The 22,159-nt window shown below is 36.8% G+C and overlaps 1 protein-coding gene across 2 annotated transcripts in view; it reads right to left on the bottom strand.

Annotated features, from left to right (window-relative positions):
- Nucleotides 1-22,159, bottom strand: part of PPP1R21 (protein phosphatase 1 regulatory subunit 21) — a 54,396-nt gene that overhangs the window by 13,754 nt on the left and 18,483 nt on the right. For both annotated transcript variants that reach the window (XM_016222176.2, XM_087823540.1), the window contains exons 8-16: nucleotides 20,146-20,198; nucleotides 19,487-19,636; nucleotides 16,638-16,739; nucleotides 16,462-16,550; nucleotides 14,003-14,139; nucleotides 10,923-11,015; nucleotides 6,825-6,952; nucleotides 4,040-4,192; nucleotides 1,537-1,629 (exon numbers count right to left, since the gene is read on the bottom strand). In XM_016222176.2, coding sequence (XP_016077662.1) covers nucleotides 1,537-1,629; nucleotides 4,040-4,192; nucleotides 6,825-6,952; nucleotides 10,923-11,015; nucleotides 14,003-14,139; nucleotides 16,462-16,550; nucleotides 16,638-16,739; nucleotides 19,487-19,636; nucleotides 20,146-20,198 — 998 coding nt within the window. The remainder of the gene's footprint in view (nucleotides 1-1,536; nucleotides 1,630-4,039; nucleotides 4,193-6,824; nucleotides 6,953-10,922; nucleotides 11,016-14,002; nucleotides 14,140-16,461; nucleotides 16,551-16,637; nucleotides 16,740-19,486; nucleotides 19,637-20,145; nucleotides 20,199-22,159) is intronic.

Below are 22,159 nucleotides of genomic sequence, written 5' to 3'. Positions count from 1 at the left end.
TATATATTGCATAATTGTATTTAATAAAAAGTTCAGTATCAGGCAACAAACCTAATCTATGATTTTAGAATGCAGAATGGTTGTCTTTGGGGCAGAGGAGAATAGCAACCGGAAAGGGCATGAGGAAGGCTTCTGGGGTCCTAGTAATTTTTCTTAAGGTATACCTTACATAAATAAATAAATGTTCTTTTTAAAAATTTTTATCTAGGTGCTGGTTACATTAATTCATTGGGTATATATTAATGATTTGTATTTTCTTCTTTAAGTATATTATACCTCAATAAGAAGTTTTAAAAGAATTCTCAGAGCAAATAAAAGATTAAGAATTACATAAAATAAAATCTTACAGTGAATTCCAAATGCTTTACCAACTATCATGGTTGAACAATCACCAAATACCAGGCACTATTCCTGGTACTTTCCTCCTGTTATCCAACTGAGGCCTCCTAACAGTCCTACAGTTCTCATTTCTCAAAGAGAACTAAAGCTCTCAGCAGCTAAACCACCTGCTAAGCTAGCAAATGGCAAAGCCAGGATTTGGGGACCCCATCTGTCTTGCTCACAATATCACACTGCCTCCCATTGGCTCAATTAATCCTTCCTTACAAGACCCTGAAAGGTAGATATTATCCTCATTTCAGAGAGGCAAGAAGTGAGACCCAGAGTGTTAATCAGACTAGCCTACAGCTGGTCAATGGCAGAGTGGGAAAAGCAACAGCTTTGAAGTCAGACAATTCTGCCACTTACTAGCTACTTTGGGTAAAAGCTGCTTCATTTCTTTGAGCCTTACTTTCATATAAAATAAAAAGAAAATCCAAAATCAATTCTTTAGGTATTCCATATTTTATTGTTTGTCTCAGGAATTCTGTTTTTCAGGAATTATCTGTGTATGAAATTTTTAGTTCCAACATCACAATATATAAATATCGAAAAGATAAGTAACAAGTGTCCAATGAAAATAAGGTGAACATAGACAAGCTATTGTCTGAGATGAATTTATTTGTGTTATCTTTAAAATAAACATTTCCAAAGCTAAAAGCAAGCCAGTGTTAAAGTGAATAAATCTCTGACAAAAGTTAAACTGGTATCAGTTTGCACCAACTTGTACAAAGATAGTACCTCCTACCTTTGTCTGACCCCAGAGTCGATCAACCACCTAAATACTAAATTTTTTTCATTCCTGCTCATTTAAAAAATAAACTAACTCACTCAGTCTCTGGCCCCTCCCCCCTTTGCTTTGTTATTTCAGACATTTAATTAAATCTAGTGCCTAAAGAAAGAATCATCATGGCCAAAGTGTGCTGGTATTATTTTACTGGCAATTATAACACAGATTGAGTCAAGATGACTTTAAAGTACAAAGAAATGTTTTTCAGTGCATTATGCTTATGGTGCTTTTTAGCATGTGTTAAATAATTAATTTTACATGTTTACTTACATAGCCTTTCAAATCACCCTATATATGTCAAAAACCTTTTCCAAGGGGTTTAACATTTACACTCTTTAACAAGTACCATGGTTTTCCAGGTGCCATACCTGTTGTGCAAGGCCTTCTCGACTTTCAGTAGAGCTGAGAAGGACCCGGCGGTTCGCCAGTGCTTCTTCATAAGGTACAGACTCCGAGAGGGGCTATGGGAAAAGCATCATAAAAGTTAAAGAAAAGGTCATATCAGCTTCCTGATCCTACATATACAAATTAAAATGCTAAATGGGGTTTGATGATAAATTCAGATATATGCCATGATAGACTATTTCCTTTAATACACGTGAAGAGAAACTTCTTGAAAAAGAAAAAAAGAAAAAGAATGAAGGTGAACTTGTCATACCAGTTACAAGTTACAACCATACTGACTTGCACCAAAATAGAAAGATAAAGGAGCAGGATAGAAAATCTAGAAACAGACAAAAGCACATACAAAACTATATTCGACAAATGTTGCATTTTTAAGCCTGGATAAATAAATGGTACAAGAATAACCAGCTAATAATTTAGAAAAATAAGTATTTAGATCCCTATTTCTGCACCTCATATCAGAATAAATGAATTCAAGATGGATTGAAAATCTCAAGCTAAAAATTTAGACCACAAAATACTGGGGGAAAAATACAGGTGTCCATCTGTATAATTTTAGGAAGTGCCCTGAGTTTCCAAGATTCTCCTAACTAAGAATCACTACCATTAAGAAAAAGACTGGTCTGATGACATAAAAATTAAAACTTCTATTTTTAAAAATTAGTACACAAACTGAAGGGGAAATATTTACAATATAGAGATTAAAATCCTTACTATAGAGAGAGCTTTCAACCCTAATTAGGAACATTTATTTAAAAACAGATGAATAACTTGAACAAGGAATTGACAGAATAAATATTCACAATAACTTTATGAAAGAATGTCCCACTTCAATAATAAGCAAAGAAATGCAAATTAAAATAAGCAGCTTCTTGTCTGAGGTTGACAGATATTAAATTTGTGGGTTAAATTTATACTTCTATTAATGGTAAACTATAAATAAGTACCCTTCCTGAAGTGTCAAGATATGAAATGTGTCAAAACATGAAATATTCATAGACTTTGAACCAGCAATTCCTTTTTTAGGAATTAATCTTAAAGATATAATTAAGAAAATAAGACAAATAGGGCACGGGTAGCCCTATACACTGTTAGAAGTGTAAAGCTGTAGAGCCACTTGTAAGGGCAATTTGGCAGTAAATACTAAAACTTAAAATGTGCAAACCACATGATCCAGAACATTCGACTTCTCAGTATTCCATATACGTGCCCTAGGAGGCATTTGTAAAACTATCCATTGCAGTATTATCACAACAGTAAAAAACTGGAATCAACCTAATGATCACCAATAAGGAACTACTTCAGTGAACCACGGAACACCCATACTATAGAATTCTAGGCCGTATTCAAAAGGAATATAGTAGCCACCATGTGTAATGATATTGATAGATCTCTAAAACATATTTTAAATTAAAAAAGCAAGCTGCAGAATGAAACATGTATTTAGGTTTTAAAAAAAAGAAAGTTCTATATATTGTATACTGTCTATAGGTTTATATAGATGTATATAAATCCTCTAAAAGAGTCTGGAAGGTTATACACCAAATTGATAACTATATAGTTACCTCTGGAGAGGAACTAGAACTAGAAATTGTAATTTACCTGTAATGTTCTAATGTAGTATAAGAATGTACTTATACATTATGTATAACTATAAGTTAAAAAGAAATAAAAGTAAAAACAAGTGCACAAAGTTGCATGTGCACACAACAGTGACAAATAAGAAACAACCTAAAAATCCACTAGAAATGGATTAAATTATTACACATTTACAGAATGAAATACTATAGATGAAATACTATAAAGGCATTAAAGGAGAACAATTTATACTTATAGACATACTTTTTTTATATATAAACATATCTACACTGTATTATGAGGAAAAAACAGATTCTAAAACAGTGTATCTATCCAGATACACTGCTTTTTATAGCATGTGTATCTGTCTGTATGTGTGCGCTTGCACATAACACACATTAAAATGTTTTTGGATATAGATATACTCTAAAAAAGTTAAAAGTGGCTAGCTTCGAGTGGTAGGATTTGGGGTGACCATAATTGTCTTCTTCATGTACTGCTCTATCTTCTGATTTCTTTTTGCAATGATTGTGTATTCCTACTATATTCAGATAAAAATTATACATATATTCCAATTATTTTTCTGTTTCTACAAATTGAAGATTTTCTGAAGTTCTAAAGTTAAGATTTTCCGCCCGGCTGCCTCACCCCAAACAGTCTACCAGGCACTGGGGACATGAGTTCAGCATAGCCTATGCATATACCATGTAGTAGGTAAGATCTGGGTCTCTGTTACCTCCTCCCCACAAAGACCCCCAACACCTGCCAACCATCTGTGCCTCAAAATTGTGTAAAACCTAAATACTATCATATGACTGTGGAAAAACTCTCGCCCTGCTCTGGAATTACTCCCGACTCTCCCTGATTTAACTGAACAGCAGCACACACCTTCCTCAAGGCCCTCATATAGGCAGCGGCCTTTTTCTTGTACTGCAGCATGCACCCGGCTGAACGAGGGCTGATGAATCCACTCGCTGCCTTCGGCCCGTAGCTCAGGGAAGCAGTGAAGTAGTCCACATTGTTGCTGAAGAAAGATGCAATCTAAATAAAGTGTGACAAGAAGACAGATTTTGTTTTCCAATAATATATCTAAAATATATATCTAATAGCTTTCAGAGCAAAGTTAAAGATACTGAGAATGGAAATGAAATTTCAGCACCTGCCCAAAAGCCCACATTTAGTTACTTGAAAACGCCTAGACAATGATTTATAATAAAATGACAATATCAGTATAAATATTAAGGCTATACTTCTGACAGGTCTTAATCTAGACAATTTCTATTCTTCGTGAAAACAACAACTGATTCTGATATTCAGAGTATTCCTAGATGGCGTTCATGAGCTCTTGACCTCATTAATTCGGCCACTGTTCTCAAAAATATACTTATTTGGCCCTGGCTGGTGTGGCTCAGTTGTTAGCCCACATACCAAAGGGTTACAGGTTCAGTTCCCAGTCAAAGACACGTACCTGGGTTGTGGGTTCGCTCCCTGCCCCCATCATGGGTTGTCTCTCTCACATCGATGTTTCTGTTTCTCCCTCTCCCTCCCTCCCTCCTTCCCTCCCTCTCTCTCTCCATGAAAAAAATATCCTCAGGTGAGGATTAACAGCAACAAAAAAATACATATTTGGGTTTATGCATTCCATTTGAACTTGAAATGTTTCATATTCCAACATAAGACACGACACAGGCATCTTGAATATGCAATCTCTACTTAAATTTAATTCTGTAAATCTCAATCTGTACATCACCAATATAATAGAAAAGACTGAAAATTAAGTAGACCCTTGTCATTTACTGATTTAACCTTTATTAAATCTACATAAGGAGCCACAAAGATCCATAACTGTAACTTTGCTGGCCATGAGTTTGAATCTATAGTGCTGTATGAAATGGTGGTATAAAAAAAAAAATGTCTAAGGGCACTCATAGCCAGAAAAAGTAAAGTCTTGGGTACCTTATTTTGATAAATAAGAAAAAGTGAGTTATGAAACAGAGTATTCTACATTGGCAAAAAGTGCTCAAAAGGTAGGCAATTAATTACTAATGGCCTGAAAGGTTATATTTTTCATTAATAACTTACTTCATCAAATGAAATTCTATGTTAGATAGTATTCACGAAAATGGGGATCTAAAACTCTTGAGCTATATATTCCTTATGAATGACATGGACAGTCATATACCCAGTGTTTGCATTTAGATCATGGTAGTATATAGTGAGGTTTATTCTCTTTCCTCTGCCAAATGTGTCTACATTTCCCAAAAGTTCTTTCAGCAGCATTTTACACTTTCCTATTTGGTTTTTCAATTACAAACAATAAAAATTTATTTTAATCAAATCATATTAGGTAAGTATTAAGCTACCACAGACTAACATTAGTTGAGATACTTATTTTAGTTAAAAACCATTTATAAAAAAATTCAGACTGAAGATCAAATACCTTTCCTTGAGACAACATTTTAAAGTTTCAGACAAAGCAAATCTAAAATAAGGTATGAGTTTACAGGTATTTAATATTCCAAAATTCTCATAAAAAGTGGCAAATGCAGAGACTCCTGTAAAATGCCAACATTCTCTTTTTCTGGAATTTGCCTTAATTGAATCAAAGCAGAATTATCCTCAGAAAGCTTCCGATGTGCCTACAGATAAAAGCATTCAAGCGGAGGAATGGATATGGTCTTCTGTCTAAGGAATCCTGTAGGTACAGATCTGTGAAACGAGAGAACCTAAAGAAAACACCTTTTAATTATGGCCCCAAACTATGGCAAACTGTCACAAAGACCAATCTGAATTTGGGAAAGATAACACTGAGTATCCAACCTAATTTATGATCATTTCTGATTAACTTAAACCACTGGGGGAAAAAGTCTGTTTCTATTATGGTCAACCTGTCAAAAAAAATGGTATATAAACATGGATAGAGATGAGCATTTGCTTGAGAAATTATGTTGAGTCTGTTGAAATAAATGGGCTAAGATAGTACTGAATACAGTCCTTTCAGCTTTATACATATGGGTAATTCTCATAGAAATCATAATCTCTAAAGGTGTTGATAGTCATATTCATGCATTCTTAGAACGTAACTTCTGCTGAAACTAGATATCCAAGATAGAATGAATTTTAAAGAAACTGTACTTTGGCCATTTTATAACAACAATTAAGTGCTTAATGATCCAAAATGATCACTATCCAATATTACGAGTTCAATGAAAAGGCATATGTTGAAGGCACTTTAAAAGTACTTTGTTGTTAAAGTACAAAACTAGAGGTAGCATTACCACAAGTATTACAAAAACAAAAAACTTAGAGGGGAAAAAAAACATTTTTTTTTTTCTTTTTATGTATCCCAATTTCTAAATAGCAAAGCTTTGATATACACAAGGGTGTATACTGAGACCATCCAGAATCTTCAAATCATCAAATAACTCATTAAAACATAAAGAGTTAAAAAAAAAACATAAAAAGTGAGTGATCCCCTTACTCATCACAAATGCTTAAGAGTAACTACCATGCTGTTTTAAATATTGGGTAGGGAGGAGGAAAAGGGAGATAAAAAGCCTGATAATCCAAAATCCTTTCACAGGTCAAGTTTCCTACGTCATTCAAGGAAGAAGAAAAAAAGGAGCATATTTAAGAATTAAATTTAATGCCAATATAAACCAGAGAAAATTACCTTTCCTGCTCCATTAGTTAACGCCACTACTGATGACAGGATACAGTCATTCGTTGTTATGAGCTTCTGTGTTGCTGTTGGAAGTTCATGCTCTATTGTAGCTTTTTGACTATAATGTTTGGAAATATCTGTAAAAGCAATTGAATGAAAACTCATTACCAGCTCGCTACATACAAGTGGCATATAGATAACTACCCTGTCACCTTCTCATATCTATTATTACAAATTTACTCAAAAAACGGTCCTAAATATAAGGATTGTGCTGAATATCAATTAGGTCACAAATCCATGTAGAAAGAAGAGAGAAGGGAGGGTCTGTTAATACCATCCTGGCATCTCTATTACAGCCACTAGCTTGTATGTCTACATCCCTCATTTGAATGTTAGCCCTTATTCTAGTGTTGGGTAAATGACACTGACCAGTATTTACCAGTTAAAAACCCTGATTGGATAGTCCAGTAGGCACAAATGAGAATTTATCTTGTATTTATATAAGCAAACCATGAGGCTGGAACAGAACAGCCAACAGAAGCACAATGTCCCACAATCCTTACTGGACCTTAGCTAGTTTGCTAGTACACACCCTTAGCAATGAGAAATGTCTGCACAGCCAAATAAGGGTTGGATATGCCAGTGTCTGGCTTCACATGCTACAGCCTCCAGTCCAAGAATATTAAAGCAAGGTCTGTTGTTAGAAAAGCATAGAAGAGAGGCTTAGATATAAACATGTTAAAACAAACTACAGTAGGTGAAACTGGCCAAACCACTAAGCTTGGAGTTTTCCGGGTCTCTGAGGAATAGAATAATTTTGTCTTGGAAGTAAGGGAAAACAGGAAAATTATTAAGATAACACTGGTTTACAAGGAAGGGTAATTATATTTTTAAATAATAAAGTGTTTACCATACAGCTTCCTTTGAATTTTTTTTAGAATACTTTCATTATTTAGCATTATCATTACCAACAAAGCTAAACATAAAAAACACAATACAAAAATTAACTTTTATATCATGTGTGTATACAGAGATTTTCATTTACTGAGAATCAAGAAATTTAGTTGATTTTAGACAGTAGATAATTAATAGGAAACAAGACTACTTAGAAAGAAATGGTATTTTAACTTGATATGATCATAATTTAATACAAAATTACTGAAAATTTTATAAAATTATTTTTACTAAAATTTTAAAACTAGGGTATTATTTATTTATGTATTTTATATACACCCATACATATACAAACTTTTTTTTTTGGTAAATATATCTTTATTGATCTCAGAGAGAGGAAAGGAGAGGGAGAGAGAGAGAGACAGAAACATCAATGAGGAGAGATTCATTGATCGGATGCCTCCTGCACACCCCCAACTGGGGATCGAAACCGCAACCCCGGCATGTGCCAACCGGGAATCGAACCCCGATCGCCTAGATCCTAGGTCAACACTCAACCACTGAGCTACGCCCAGCTGGGCTATATATAAACTTTTAAATGATTATTCTCTATATATTCATAAGACATACAAATGAATAAAAATTCTACTGGAATGCTGAACATTTTTTGTATACTTAACTAGCTAATCTGTAACACAGACATTTTCTTTCTATACACCACAGAAAGTTCTATATAATATTTTACAGGACATGTACAATGCTATCAATACAACTTGGTTGGTAGACAATCTTTTGTTGACTGGTAGGTGATTGAGATACCTATGAAAGACATAGAATGCTAAGAACGCTTATGTAACTTCTATTTGGATCAGTGCTGCTATAGTTTGACAATAATTCTCCCAATCCAATTGTTTACTCTTTATTCAGTCCAAATATTTTAAATATTTAGGGTATTCCTTGACATTAAATTTTAACTCCAAAAAGAACAAAGAAATCAGAGATTTACTTTTCTTTTATGTTTCCCATGAGTCTACCTGCTTTAGACCTGAGACTAAACATCAACAATTCTCACTTAGAATGCCCCTTGTTAAAAGACTAACTCACTCCTATTTTAAATCCACATAGGATACACATTTTTTATAAATCTCTCTCTCTTTTTACACTGAGATCAGCCTGCCTGCCTGCCTTCTTTCCTTGCAACTTAGATCAAGCAATTACTCAGGGAAAGCAGGAAGGGAAGAGGCTTGGAACAAGAGTTCTCTTAAACATAAAGCTGCTTCTGTTAATGCCAGTTGTGCTCATTCTGAGTTTTCATGGGGGATACACTATAGTCTTCCCAGCGAGGTAAAGAGATGTGAACTGTAAACCTAGCAACAGGACCCTGTAATCTTGCCAACCATCCTTCATGTTTCCTAATATTCTCTCTTTATATTAAGTTCATTTTCAAGGACAGAAATAAGTGGAGGCACAAAGAGGGCTTAGGGAGCCTCTGATCTTCCCATAATCTCTATCAGCTCTTGCCAAATAATAACAGTAACATTCTTAGATTTGGATCACTTGGCATCTTCTCACTTTTATGTAATGTCTGAACAAAAGCATCCTTAGAAAACTGTATATTTTGGATTAATTTAAATAGAAGTGCAAATAACGCTTTAAGACCCCTCTCACTGGAGAGCTACCCTCCACTATACCAGCCCCGCCTTCACAGAGCTGCTGGGGGAAACCACTAGCAGCAGCAAATCACAGTATCAGCACAGGAAAATTTAGAAAACAAAACCAAAAAAACCTCTAGCCACAGGGCCACTTGTGGTTTCGAGGCCTAATTCTAGGTTAAGTAAAATTCTAGAATACAAGACTACAGCTAAATCTGAGCTCCCAAACCAATGCCGCACAGGAAAAAGGGACCAGTCCCCTAGGTTTTCTATAAGCTAGGCTAGGTTCTCCAGGGTTGGGTTGACTGTTGTCACCTGCCACCAAGACTGTCTATTCAAGATGTGACTCCTGCAATCCAGGCTAGCTCCAGAAGTAGGGTGAAACCCAGCCAGACGTGGCTCAACAGTTGAGCATCAACCTAGGACCCAGGAGATCACGGTTCGATTCCCAGTCAGGGCACATGCCCGGGCTGCGGGCTCGATCAATGACTCTCTCATCACTGATGTTTCTATCTCTCTCTCTCCCTCTCCCTTCCTCTCTCTGAAATCAATAAAGATACATTTTTTTAAAAAAATCAAAGCAGAAGTATGGTGACTTTAAAAGTTCCTTATAATTGAAGACAAGTCAAAGGAAGGACCACTCTCCAGACTGAATGGTAAGGTGGTGCTGGAGAATATGGCTGAGACTACAAATGATTTCTAGTGCCACAGGTTACATGTCAATCTACAGAAGGTGCCAAAAATACCCATCTTATGCACACAACTGAACACAATTCTAAGTTTTTAAAAATTATTTTCTGTGAAACTAGTAATTGGTCACCAATTGTTAACTAAACACCTCAAAGAACAATCTAGAATCTAGGCACCTGGGCCATTTCCAATAGTCCTTAATAATTGCTCCCGCCCTCCCCTTCATTCCCTACCCTGTCTTCAAAATGAACAGAAAGTAGAAAACCTAGAAGCCACGCAGAGCTATAGATTAAAAATTTTCAGGACTTGGAACCACACGCTAAGAAGCATGTGAAATGCTTCTCAGCACACTATAGTCTTAGAAACACACAAGCAACTGAAAACCAACTAAAGCTTAAAAACAGACCTTCATTTCTGCTGAACAAAATAGTACTTAAAATGGGCATTGTACACATAAAAATGCACAGGATGATGGAAAGTTAGTGCATTCTTTCTGGGACCTTCAAACCTTGGTTTCCTCAATTCCTTTCATGCTTGAGCTCTAACAAGTGCAATGTATTTTGCTAAATGCTTCTGAACAGCATGTCTGGTTTGATAAAATTCACACACCTGCCTTAAGTCAGTGTAATATATTTTTGGCTAAAGTACTGTGCACAAGGTTTTCTCTTCAGCACTTTGTTTACCTTCAGAAATGAAGCAGATGGGAAAAGCAGAAGGCAGTGAGCTATGCACTTCAACGTAAGCCAAATGCTACTAAGCCTCTATCTGGGGTCTATTAGCCTTAGCAGTATTTGTTTAAATCTCATTCAGGCAGATCTGAGAAAGTGGGATGAAGGTTTTAAGCTTATTTATGTTCTTTTTCAAGACTCACCTTTCATGACATCATGAAATCCATGCAGAGCAGCACCAACATTTGTTAAGACGGAACTGTAGTTTGTCCGGAGTAGTCCATCTGGTTCAGTACCTAGGAAACCAACATCACAAACCTAAGCATTTTCCCAGAATATTCTGCCTGAAAAATTGACAGCCCACCATCTCCCTCTACTTTTGGGAAAAGAAACAATGAAGACTGCTTGTAATATGTTGAAAATAATGGCTCTTAAAATCACTGCAGACACATTCAGCTATAATAGTGATAAATACAAACGCATCTAACTGGTCTGCATCCCCCATGTCCACAAACATTTTTAATGGTTAAGAATCAAAATTAAATTGCAAAGCAGGATCATATATTTCATGATTTGTTTGGAAATGAAGGTCTTTGTGAATTTTCAGCATGTTACTATGTAACACATTTCTCATTTTTTTCTTTCTCTAGGCATTATTTTTTGATATACATCACTAAAAACACTATTATTCGAACATCACAAAGTTCCACTTCTGGCATGACAGCATTAGAGGCTGTACAGATCTGCTCTCCAGCACAACGGGTGAAAATTATTAAAAAGCAACCATTTAAAACTCTGGAAATGATCCTAAAAACATACAGCAAATGATGAAACATTTTCTCAAGAAAATCTATAATAATTTGGTAAGAACAGTGAGAGTCTGTGGTATGTGAACCAAGACCTGCTCCCTTCCTCCCACTACCAGCTCATAAACTAGAAATCCCACTCTAGATTGCCACATCCAAAGAATACAGGACTCCCACTCTCCCCCTAACTCCCAGATGGAGGACTGCAGCTCTCATTTGCCCCCAGGTACCTGTTACTGAGTATGACTGAGAGATGGGGGTTTCCTTCTTTCACCCAGCCCCAAATCATGGGATGGAGACTGGCAGGGCTCTCCCTAAAACCAGTAGGACTTCGTCTTAACTTGATTACATCTGCAGAGATCCTAATTCCAACTAGGGTCACACAAATAGGTACTGCGGGTTAGAACTGCAGATATCTATTTGAGACACACCCTTGAAACTCCCCAAAGTGATCTACAGATGCAATGCAATCCCCATCAGAAGCCCATCTGACTTCTTCATAGAAATTGACAAGATGATTATAAAATTCAGATGAAATTGCAAGGGACTCACAACAGCCAAGATAATCTTGAAAAAGAAGAACAAAATAGGATTCCTTTCAGTTCCTGATCTCAAAACTTATTACAAAGCAACAGTTATCAAGGCAGTGTGGTACTGGCATAGGATAGACATAGAGATCAACGGAGTAGACCAGAAATAAATCCATACACCTATGGTCACCTGAGTCTTAACAAGAGTGCCAAGACCATTCAAAAGGAAAAGAACAGTCTTTTTAATGAATGGTGCTGAGACTTCGCAGAGCCACATGCAGAAGACAAGCTATACCTTTACCTCTCACCATATATAAAAATTAACTCTAAATGGATCAAAGACCTAGTAAGGGCTAAACTATAAAACTCTGAAGAAAACAAAGGTTAAGTCTTCATGACTTCAGATTTGGCAATGGATTCTTAGATATGACACCAAAAGTGCAAGCAACAAAAGGTAAATAAACTGGACTTCACCAAAATTAAAAATGTTTGTGCTTCCAAGGACAACACAAAGAAAATGAAAAAATAACCCACAAAATGGAACAAAATATTGTAAATCAAATATCCAATAAGGGATTTGTACTAGAATGTATAAAGAACGTTTACAACTTGATAATAAAAAGACAACCCAATTGAAAAATGGAGAAAAGATCTGAATAGACATGTCTCCAAATGGTCAATAAGGACATGAAAAGATGCCTGACATCATTAGAAATCACAGAAATGCAAATCAAAACTGCAATAAGACACCACTTCAAAAAGTCAGATTACACTAGATGGCCAAAATAAAAAAGTAAAATAGTGACAAGAATTGGTAAGGATGTGGGGAAATCAGAGGATGTGGAGAAATCATACATTGCTGGTGGAATGTAAATGGTGCAGCCACCTTGGAAAAGTCTGGCAGTTCCTCCAACAGTTAAACACAGAGTTACCATATGACCCAGCAATTTCACTCTCAGGTGACGTGAAAAGATATGTCCACTCAAAAACATGTTCAGAAATGTCTACAGCATCATTATCAATAAGAGCCAAAATGGTGAAAACACTGCAAATATCCACTGACTGATGGGTAAATAAATAAAATGCGGTATAGCCATATAATAAAATGTTATTCTGCAATAAAAAGAAATGAAATATGAATACACGCTACAACTTGGATGAATCTTAAAGACATTACGCTACATGAAAGAAAGTATCACAGACGACCACACTACAAAATGTCTGGAATAGGCAAGTCTAAAGACAGAAGGTAGATTCGTTGTTGCTTAGTGCTGAGGAAGGGCAGAAGGGGAAATAATGGTGACAGCTAAAGTGTACAGGCTTTCCTCTTGAGACAATGAAAATATTGATTGCAGTGATGGCATGCACATCTGTGAATACACTATAAACCAATGAACCGTACGCTATAAAGGGATAAGTTGTATGATACGTTAATTATATCACACTAAAGCTATTACAAAAAAACAAATCACAGTACCAGGAACATCAGTTTAAAAACTATAATTTAAACGGAGAACCATTTAATTACCTAAAAATACTTTTTTGAAATTACACCAAAGGGAAACGAAAGGCATTTTTACTACTAAACCTCCCCTATGCTACTTGTTGGAAAGGTACTAAAAATTATTTTGATTTGTCTGACTCCATTTAAAAAAGAGGAAGGAAAGAAAGGGAATTAATATTTAATGCATGTCTTCAATACCTGATAGTGTACATCCTTAATTTAACTTAATCACATTTACCTGCATTTTATAAACAGGAAAACGGGTAAAGGAAAGCGAGGTGATTCTCCCAAGTTCATAAGTGTGTAAGGGCCGGAGCACTGACTTTTCGGTTTTCAGATTCCAGACCCTATGCTGGTCTCCCTCACCCAAGCCACACCACCTCCCTTCCCCGGCTTCTTGCTCTCTAAGTGCAGGTTGAACCATGGGCGGCAGACGTACTCACTTGGCAAGGCGAGAAGGCTGACGTAAGTCTGCAGCTTCTCAAACGCAGCTGTCATCTTTTTCATGTCCTGAGACAGCTCTAGATTCCTGGCTCTTAACGCAGATGTACAAAGAGAAGATTCACATTCTTCTTCTAAACTAGGAATGGGCAGATATTTTTAAAGTGAGCATCCTGAAATTTTCAATTAAGCTATAAGAAACCACCTAAAAATTCTCAAACAACTCAATCCAAAGAAAGATTTTACCAAAAAAAACACCTGATTTCATTGATAAGGCTTCTTTTTTTTTTTTAACCCTCACCCTAGGATATGTTTTTATTGATTTTTAGAGAGAGGGACGAAGGGAGGGGGAGAGAGAGAAAGAAACATCGGTGTTGAGAGAGAAACATTGGTCGGCTGCTTCCCCTATGCACCCCAACCAGGAATTGAACCCGCAACCTAGGTATGTGCCCTGACTGGGAAGTGAAACCACAATTTTTTGGCGTATGGGATATGACTCTCCAAGAAACTAAGCCACCAGGCGAGGGCTAAGGTTTCATTTTTTATACCATGATATATACACCTGCTTGCTGCAAATGTCAGAGTAACAGAGAACTAAACGGGAAAAATCTAAAGGCATGTGACCATTATCCTTTCATCCTGAGGGCAGCACAAAAACGCTTCCCTTAAAAATATTTTCAGGAGAAAAATATTTCATGGGCGGAGTTCCAAGGAGAATTAATTCAATAGGAACTAGCAGAGAGAATCATTAAGAACTTTTTTTAGTACAGTAAGTGGCAAAAGCCATACAAATTAGAGAAAACAATCTATAGGCTAAAATCTAAAAGTAAATCATTAACATTCATAAAATACATTGTATCATTTTCAATTTTATGTGGTTACTGTGGAAAACTAAATTATAAGTTTTTAAAAATCCATGTGAACTCAACATTTTATAAAAAATATTTCAGGTGATCAAGTAAAATGCTTTTTACACACAACTAGAGAAGTTACTGGCACAGGAATGATAATCACATCCACTTCCTTGACCTTGCCGCTGCTCTTCTACTCTACTTACGGCACAGCTTCACTGAGTGCTACGTCCACTTACTACTAAAGAACATGTCACCTTGTCAATTAAAGTGGTATTTAAACCAGTGACCAAAAACTTGCCAAAAAACACTAATACCTGATGAGGTAGGGCTGAGAACATATGAGACAGAACATTCCAAGAACAGAAATCTTAGATCAAGAAAGGACTTACCCAGTCTTTCTAAAAATGTAATAGTGAAAAAAATAAGAGAAAATAAAAATGCATAACTGTTTCAAGTAGTAAATACCACTTTGCAATGGTTCTAACACAGATTCTTCTTAGAAATAAGCCAAATCAATAAGGTATATTCAATTTAATGTTATTTAAATTCCTGGAGTCAATTTTCAAAAAAACTTTAATTACACAGTACCATAACATGTAAGGATATGAAAGAAACTATAATTCATAATTATTAGTTTAAGTCATAATTCCCTGATTCCTAAAATTCTGCCATATGCATAAATCATAGAATTTAGTTACTGAAATATCTTGATAGGTTAGAATTAGGAAATAAGATGGCTCTTAACCCATATTAACTTTTTTTTAATAATGAAATTTTATATTTTTGAAAAGCTAAAACCTACTACCTTAGTTTTATAAGAAATTACAAACTATAATTACTTGTCTACTTTCAAAATCTGTAAGTAACTCATTTACATATTTTCTAAACCTTAGTTGGCAATATACTATAATACATGTATATTCTTATTTCTCTTATGTTCCATTATTCTTTGATTTTTTTTTTTTTAAGTTTAAATGTTAGGATGAAAAGATTTAGAAGAATTAGAAGTTTTGGTAGTTTTAGATCATAAGTATCAAAACTTTCAAGCAGTATTACCAACTTTCCAGTTACGTAAATTATTTTCTCTTGGTTTTCCAGAAATATTTAATATCAAATATTTAAGGTTACTAAATGACATAACCTATAAGGGCTAGAGTAAAGTTTTTAGTTAATGACTTAAATAAATTACTAATAACAAAAACAAAAATATACCATTTCAAAGAAACCTAAGGATTATAGATCCAAATGTAGAATTAACTACTGTAACCCCCACCTAGATATATACTACAAAAAAAATAGATTCCTGAAACTGAAATATTTCAGTCACTGAAAAGAATGACTTATATAGCATTATGTGGTTACAGTAGTATCCACAGTACAGATATACTAAAAATATTCCTAGCTGACGGACTGCAATTTGATCTTCTTAAATACAAGTTTATGCTGCTCAAGCCATGGTTTTCCTTTTTCACAGAAGTCCAAATTGGTCGTGGTGCAGAAAGGTCAGGCAGATCACAAGAGGCACATGTCACTATTTTATTAACTCCAGTGCAGGTCAGGTGACACCCCACAATTCCCCAAGCTCCCTGGCCTTAAGGGATAAGTACCTTTTTAATTGGTAAGGAAGAATCTTCCTAAGAAAACATATGTAAGAGGTTAAATGCTCTGAAAAAGTTTTCAATTTCACAGTTGTCTCCTAAAAAAGAAAAATAATTTCAAGGTTAATAGTGTTATTTGACAAAGAGGAGCTCCCACTTCCAGAAATAAAACAGAAGAAAATTACCAGGACGGTCACAGTATCTTCAGTAATACTTTCAAATAAATGAAGCATTCCTTCCTCAAGAGGGCGGACGTAGGACGCATTTTCATGAAGGTACTGCGAGAACTAAATAGAAAGGGAGGGACCTGAGTTACATCACTGAGAAATAACACATACGAACATATTTGTAAATGGACTCACTGAGCTATAAACCTAAACCCTTTTAGAAACTTTCTTGAGGGAAATTTGGCTTTTATGCAGAGATGCTCCCCTCTTACAGTCCCAGGTACTATCCCCAAGTCCCAGCCCAATACAGACCAAGGAAGAAGAGGGGTGATGATAGTTAACAGCAGGCGGGAGGAAATGGGGAGGAGACATTCATTGCATTACAACCCAGCCCCAGCAGACCTTCCTCCCAAAGCACCTGCTTCCCCCCACACGGGCCCCGCTTAAAAACAAGACCAAAAAAGATTTGAAAATCCAAACTGTGTGGAAAAACAACTGTGTGACAGATTTCTGTGTTATGTACTTCATTTTTTAACAAGTCCATTGAGGACAGACTCTGATTTTTACTGTATACAATATTCAGGATTATACATTACAAGAATGTTATTATCATCAAAAAGAGGACATAAGAACTTTTATAACTGTCACCAACACTATAACATTTACAAAGGATTAATTCCGTAGGAAGAAAAGATTCAGAGAAGATCCTACAGCCATTTAAATAATTTAGAAGCAAAAAGTTAATTTTCCCTTATGAAGTACTTCAATTATCCAAGTATTATATAATGGCTCAAATTTTGACTTCTCAGTATAGAAATATAAGGTCTCATTCTGCAGAAATGTGATTCAATTGGCCCTACCACAAACTACTCAAACATATGGCCCTGGGCAATTCACTCAAATCTCTTTGGGCTTTGATCTTTAAAGCTGTAAAATAAGATGAACTCTAAGCTTACAGGTGTAAACATCTACTCTAAGATTCTATGAACAAGCTAAACATTCTGGTCATCTTTTAACAAATGGGTTCCAAATCTCCTTCAATATTACAGACTTATTAGAAAATCATATAGGACCTTTCATAGGCCAAATCTCCAAAGGAAAAAATATTGAGAAATATATCAATTTTTCAAAGTAATGAAGTGTTTCACACAAGTTAAGATAAAATTTCAGTAATGGACAAAGAACCAGTACTGTGTACAAAGTATTTTTTGATGTTACAGGAACTATAAAAAAATACATAATTACATTAAAATGTTGCAGTACTGTTTTTCAGGTCTTCTGATAGTTTTTTCCCATAGTGATATTAAAGAGCATTTCAAAGACCCAAAATTTAATTTTTATGAACTTTAATAGATTTGTGGAGTCACACCAAAATTGATGAAAGCCAAGCACCTACTAAAGCTTCTTATATGTAAGACATAACAATAATGATGAGAGCTAACCTTTACTAAATGCTGTTCTTGCCCTGGCTTGTGTGCTCAGTGGTTAAAGCATCAGCCCACGGATCAAAGGGTGACAGGTTTGATTCCTGGTCAAGGGCATGTACCTGGGCTGCAGGCTCGATTCCCGGCCCCAGTTGGGGGCATGTGCAGGAGGGCAACCAACACATGTGTCTCTCTCACATCGATGTTTCTCTCTCCGCCCCCTCCCCCCCTTTCCACTCTTTCTGGAAATCAGTGGAAAAAATATCCTTGGGTAAGGATTTTTTAAAATTTAAACAAATAAACAATAAAAAAATAAATGCTGTTCTTAATGCTTTACATGTATTATCTCCTTTAACCTTCATATATACATACCTACCTGTAAGGTAGGTACTCTTATTCCCCATTTTAAAGATGAGGAAAATGAAGCACAGAAAGGTTAAATAAATTGCCCAAGGGGACAGACCTGGACTAGAACCCCAAAAGTCTTGACTGCAGAGGTCAAGCCTTTGCTATACTAATATAAATGGCACTTAGGGAATCTGTGGACATAAACACAATTCAACCCTGGGAATACTGAGTGATGCACAAAAATAAGCTGGGATGAAAAATCAGGTAAATAAGAAAAATGGCATGACTCATTTCAGGCTGGCACCTAGCACACAGTTATAGCAAGATCCCTCAACTTCTTCCCTGTGGGGACCACCCCCAAGATGGCCCTGAGGGTCTCTGCCTCCTGCTGTTCATGGCTCTGTCTAGCACCTCAAACACTGGCCCAGGGTTGGTGTCTTAGTGACTAATACAATATGGCAGAGCCCGGCCGGGCGTGGCTCAGCAGTTGAGCATCGACCTAGGGTCCAGGCAATGGGGGTTCGATTCCCGGGCAGGGCACATGCCCAGGTTGCGGGCTCGATCAATGACTCTCTCATCATTGATGTTTCTATCGCTCCCTCTCCTTTCCTCTCTCTGAAATCAATAAAGATATATTTTAAAAAACAATATGGCAGAAGTGACAGTATGTGCAGACGTGCACACTCCCTATGCTTTCTTTCCTACTCCATGATTTTGCTCACATCTTTCCCTCTTCTAGAGGCAAAAATACCTACCCCACTTATCTCCTCCTTTCAAATCATGCTCATTTTTCAAAGCACATTCAAATCGCCAAAGACTCCTTCCCAGATACTACCACTGACAGCAATCTCCCCTCCTCAATGACCTCATACCACTTACTGACTATAACCACTCATTCACACACTAAGGTCTTTTAATAACTCTTAAGAATCTCCATGTTTGCCATACTTTATCTTGAGGGTAAAAGACTATGACTTACAGTTTTTTCCCATGCCTTCCACAGTACTTGGCTGATGCACAGAAGTGGTTTAAAAATAAATAATATGTTTCCACATTTGTTCAGGGCACACAAAAGGTATCTTGAGTCAAGTTTACCTTCTGATTCAACGGAGATATAGTGTCGATGGCAGAATCCACAGGAAAAATCTGAATCCTCTGTTCTGTGTAGGTGTGAAAGTTCAGAAGAGCCGTCACAAGATCTTGAACAAAAGCCAGGGCCTGCCCAGCAATGTCTCGCATCTTCAGCTTCAAAATGAAAAATATATAGTTAAAGTCAACTATCAATTTATCATTCTCAAACTACTTTATTAAGCCTGCATTTGGAGAAAGCATTTGAATTCTAGTATAATTACTCCGTAATTTAAATTTATTTGCTCCTACTTGAATTTTAAATATTCCCATCTAAGTAAGTGAGAAAGCAACCAGTTTTGGCAAGCACACCTCCTCCACTTTATCTAGACCATTTAATTGCAGAGCCCTCCAACCTAAAAGAAAGGTATGGCGCATGAAATTAGTGCATCTCATAATTCAGTTCTAATGTTATCAGTTAAGAGAGATAGCAAAAAAATCTATATGTTATAAATTCAATAAACAGCAAGTTACACAATTTTTTAAAAAATGTATGAGAAAGTAAGACAAAGTTAAACGCAATAATTTAGTACACTAAACAGAGGCCCAAACAACTAATTCTTATTTCTGAAAAGTTTGACATGCACACACATCGCTGAAAAGAAAAACATGTACTTCATCTTTACCTGATGTCTCCTATTGTGCAGTGGGACATTCAGAGCGTTATACTGACTATATTCTACAAAACAAAAATAAATGTACATTAAATCTCTCATTTTACATTTACAGAAAAATAGTTTAACTGCAAAATAATGAATGACCTGCAGCAAAATCAGCTTTACATAAGAATTCAGAATGATCAAAGCCACAATCATAGTATAGAACAATGAAACTGACACACAATCAGCTGTTTCTCAGATAAAGTAATATCTCTCATTTTTTTACCTTTAGGATAAAAAATATTTTAAAAATCCTGTTTTTCTGTTTCTAAGAAATCCTTTCAAAAACTTCTTTGGAGCATATCAAGATTGCCTATGGCCCTGGCCAGGTAACTCGGTTGGAGAGCTGTCTCATACACCAGGAGGCTGCAGGTTCGATTGCTGGTTAGGGCACATATGGAAGGCAACCGGTATTTCTCTCTCTCCCTCTCTCTCTCTCTCTCTCTCCCTCCCAGCCTCTCTCTTCTCCTTCTCTCTCTAAAATCAATAAAAACATAAAGATTACTTAGAAAGGCTCATGACAATTATGTTAAAATACCTTGCACAGTCCTAGCCAATGTGGCTCAGTTGGTTACGCTCCCCACCCACCAACTCACGGTCTATGGCTTTACCTATCCTTTCCTCAGCTAACCTTCCTCCTGGCCCTTAGAATAGCTCCTTCTGACCCCCTCAGGTATAGTCCATCAATCACCTCCTCCTCCTTACATCTTCGAAATTACCTTGTTATAAAAAAAGCATCTGCTGCAGCTTGTTTACTCTACCTCCACTGTGACTTCTTCCCCTTTACTCATATCATTCTTAATTCTCTGCCCTTGCCCGTCCCCTGCACACACAACCTTTTCTTTTACTCTCTAGAGTGATGAACTCTCATCCTTCCCCGTCTCCTCCATTCCCACTGCTCAAAACACAGCATGCCTCAGCATCACTCCCAACTAACCTGCGTGGTAGCAATTCGGTGTCTACCCTGCAATGCAAGCACTTCTCTCAAAGGCAACACTAGTCCTCTCAAAATCACCAAACCCGGTTGCCTTTAGTGTCACTACCCCCTTCCCTGACCTGTCCACAGTAATGTGCAGAACTGACCAGCACTACCAGGTGGAACACTCGCTTCTCTGCTTCTACGTCACCCGGTTTCCCCAGCTCCTCTCCACCTTAGCCCCTCCCCTTCCTGATCAATGTGATGAACTCTCCAAGGACCCTGCACAGGTCTCTGCACTTTGGACCCCTCATTCCCACCACTCCCAATACGGGGGCTCATCCATCCCAAGAGGGTCAACATCATTTGCTCTCTGGAGGTCTAGGCTTTTATTTATAATTACACCAGTAGGTACATAGATACACACGAATCTATCTGCCAGAATATTGAAAGTTAACCATATCATCTTTCCCATAAACACACTCGTCTGCTTTTTGATTTCTATCAACCGCACCACACTACCTCCTCCTTCTCCCTAGCCCCCGTTGCACTGCCTCCTTGCTCCTCCTTGACAACTCAGGCTCAAGCCTCCCTAACAGCACACCAGGACTATCATCACAAGAGCCTGGGCCCCCTTTCCTCACTCCACAGTGGTCTACATTCATGATATCCCCTGGATCAAAAGCTTCTCCAACAATCCCACTGCCTTGTGAATTAAGTCCCAAGTCCTTTGCCCAGAACTCTAGGTCGGGTCCCCCCACCCTTTCAGAGCTTACCTGTCATTGCCCTCTTTACTTTACTAATTACTGTTCAACAGGACATGACAGCACCTTTTGTCCTACGCACCACACTCCACACACTTCCCTGGATCATTCTCCCTCGTCTCTGCACAACAAAACCTACTCACATATCCAGGCCCAGCTCAAAGCACACTTCTTCCTAAAGTCTTCCCCAAACAACCCCACCAGCAGTCATCTGTCCTTCCTCTGAAACCCCAAGAGGTTTTCTATGCAATAGTTTAGCTTGTATTTTGGACATTTCTAAATATATTATCTCTCCCCCACT

Source organism: Miniopterus natalensis, chromosome 13, assembly GCF_054644295.1.
Source record: "Miniopterus natalensis isolate mMinNat1 chromosome 13, mMinNat1.hap1, whole genome shotgun sequence".
NCBI lineage: Eukaryota > Metazoa > Chordata > Mammalia > Chiroptera > Miniopteridae > Miniopterus > Miniopterus natalensis.
The sequence above is the reverse complement of the archived record's forward strand: the minus strand, read 5'-3'. Positions and strand labels throughout refer to the sequence as shown.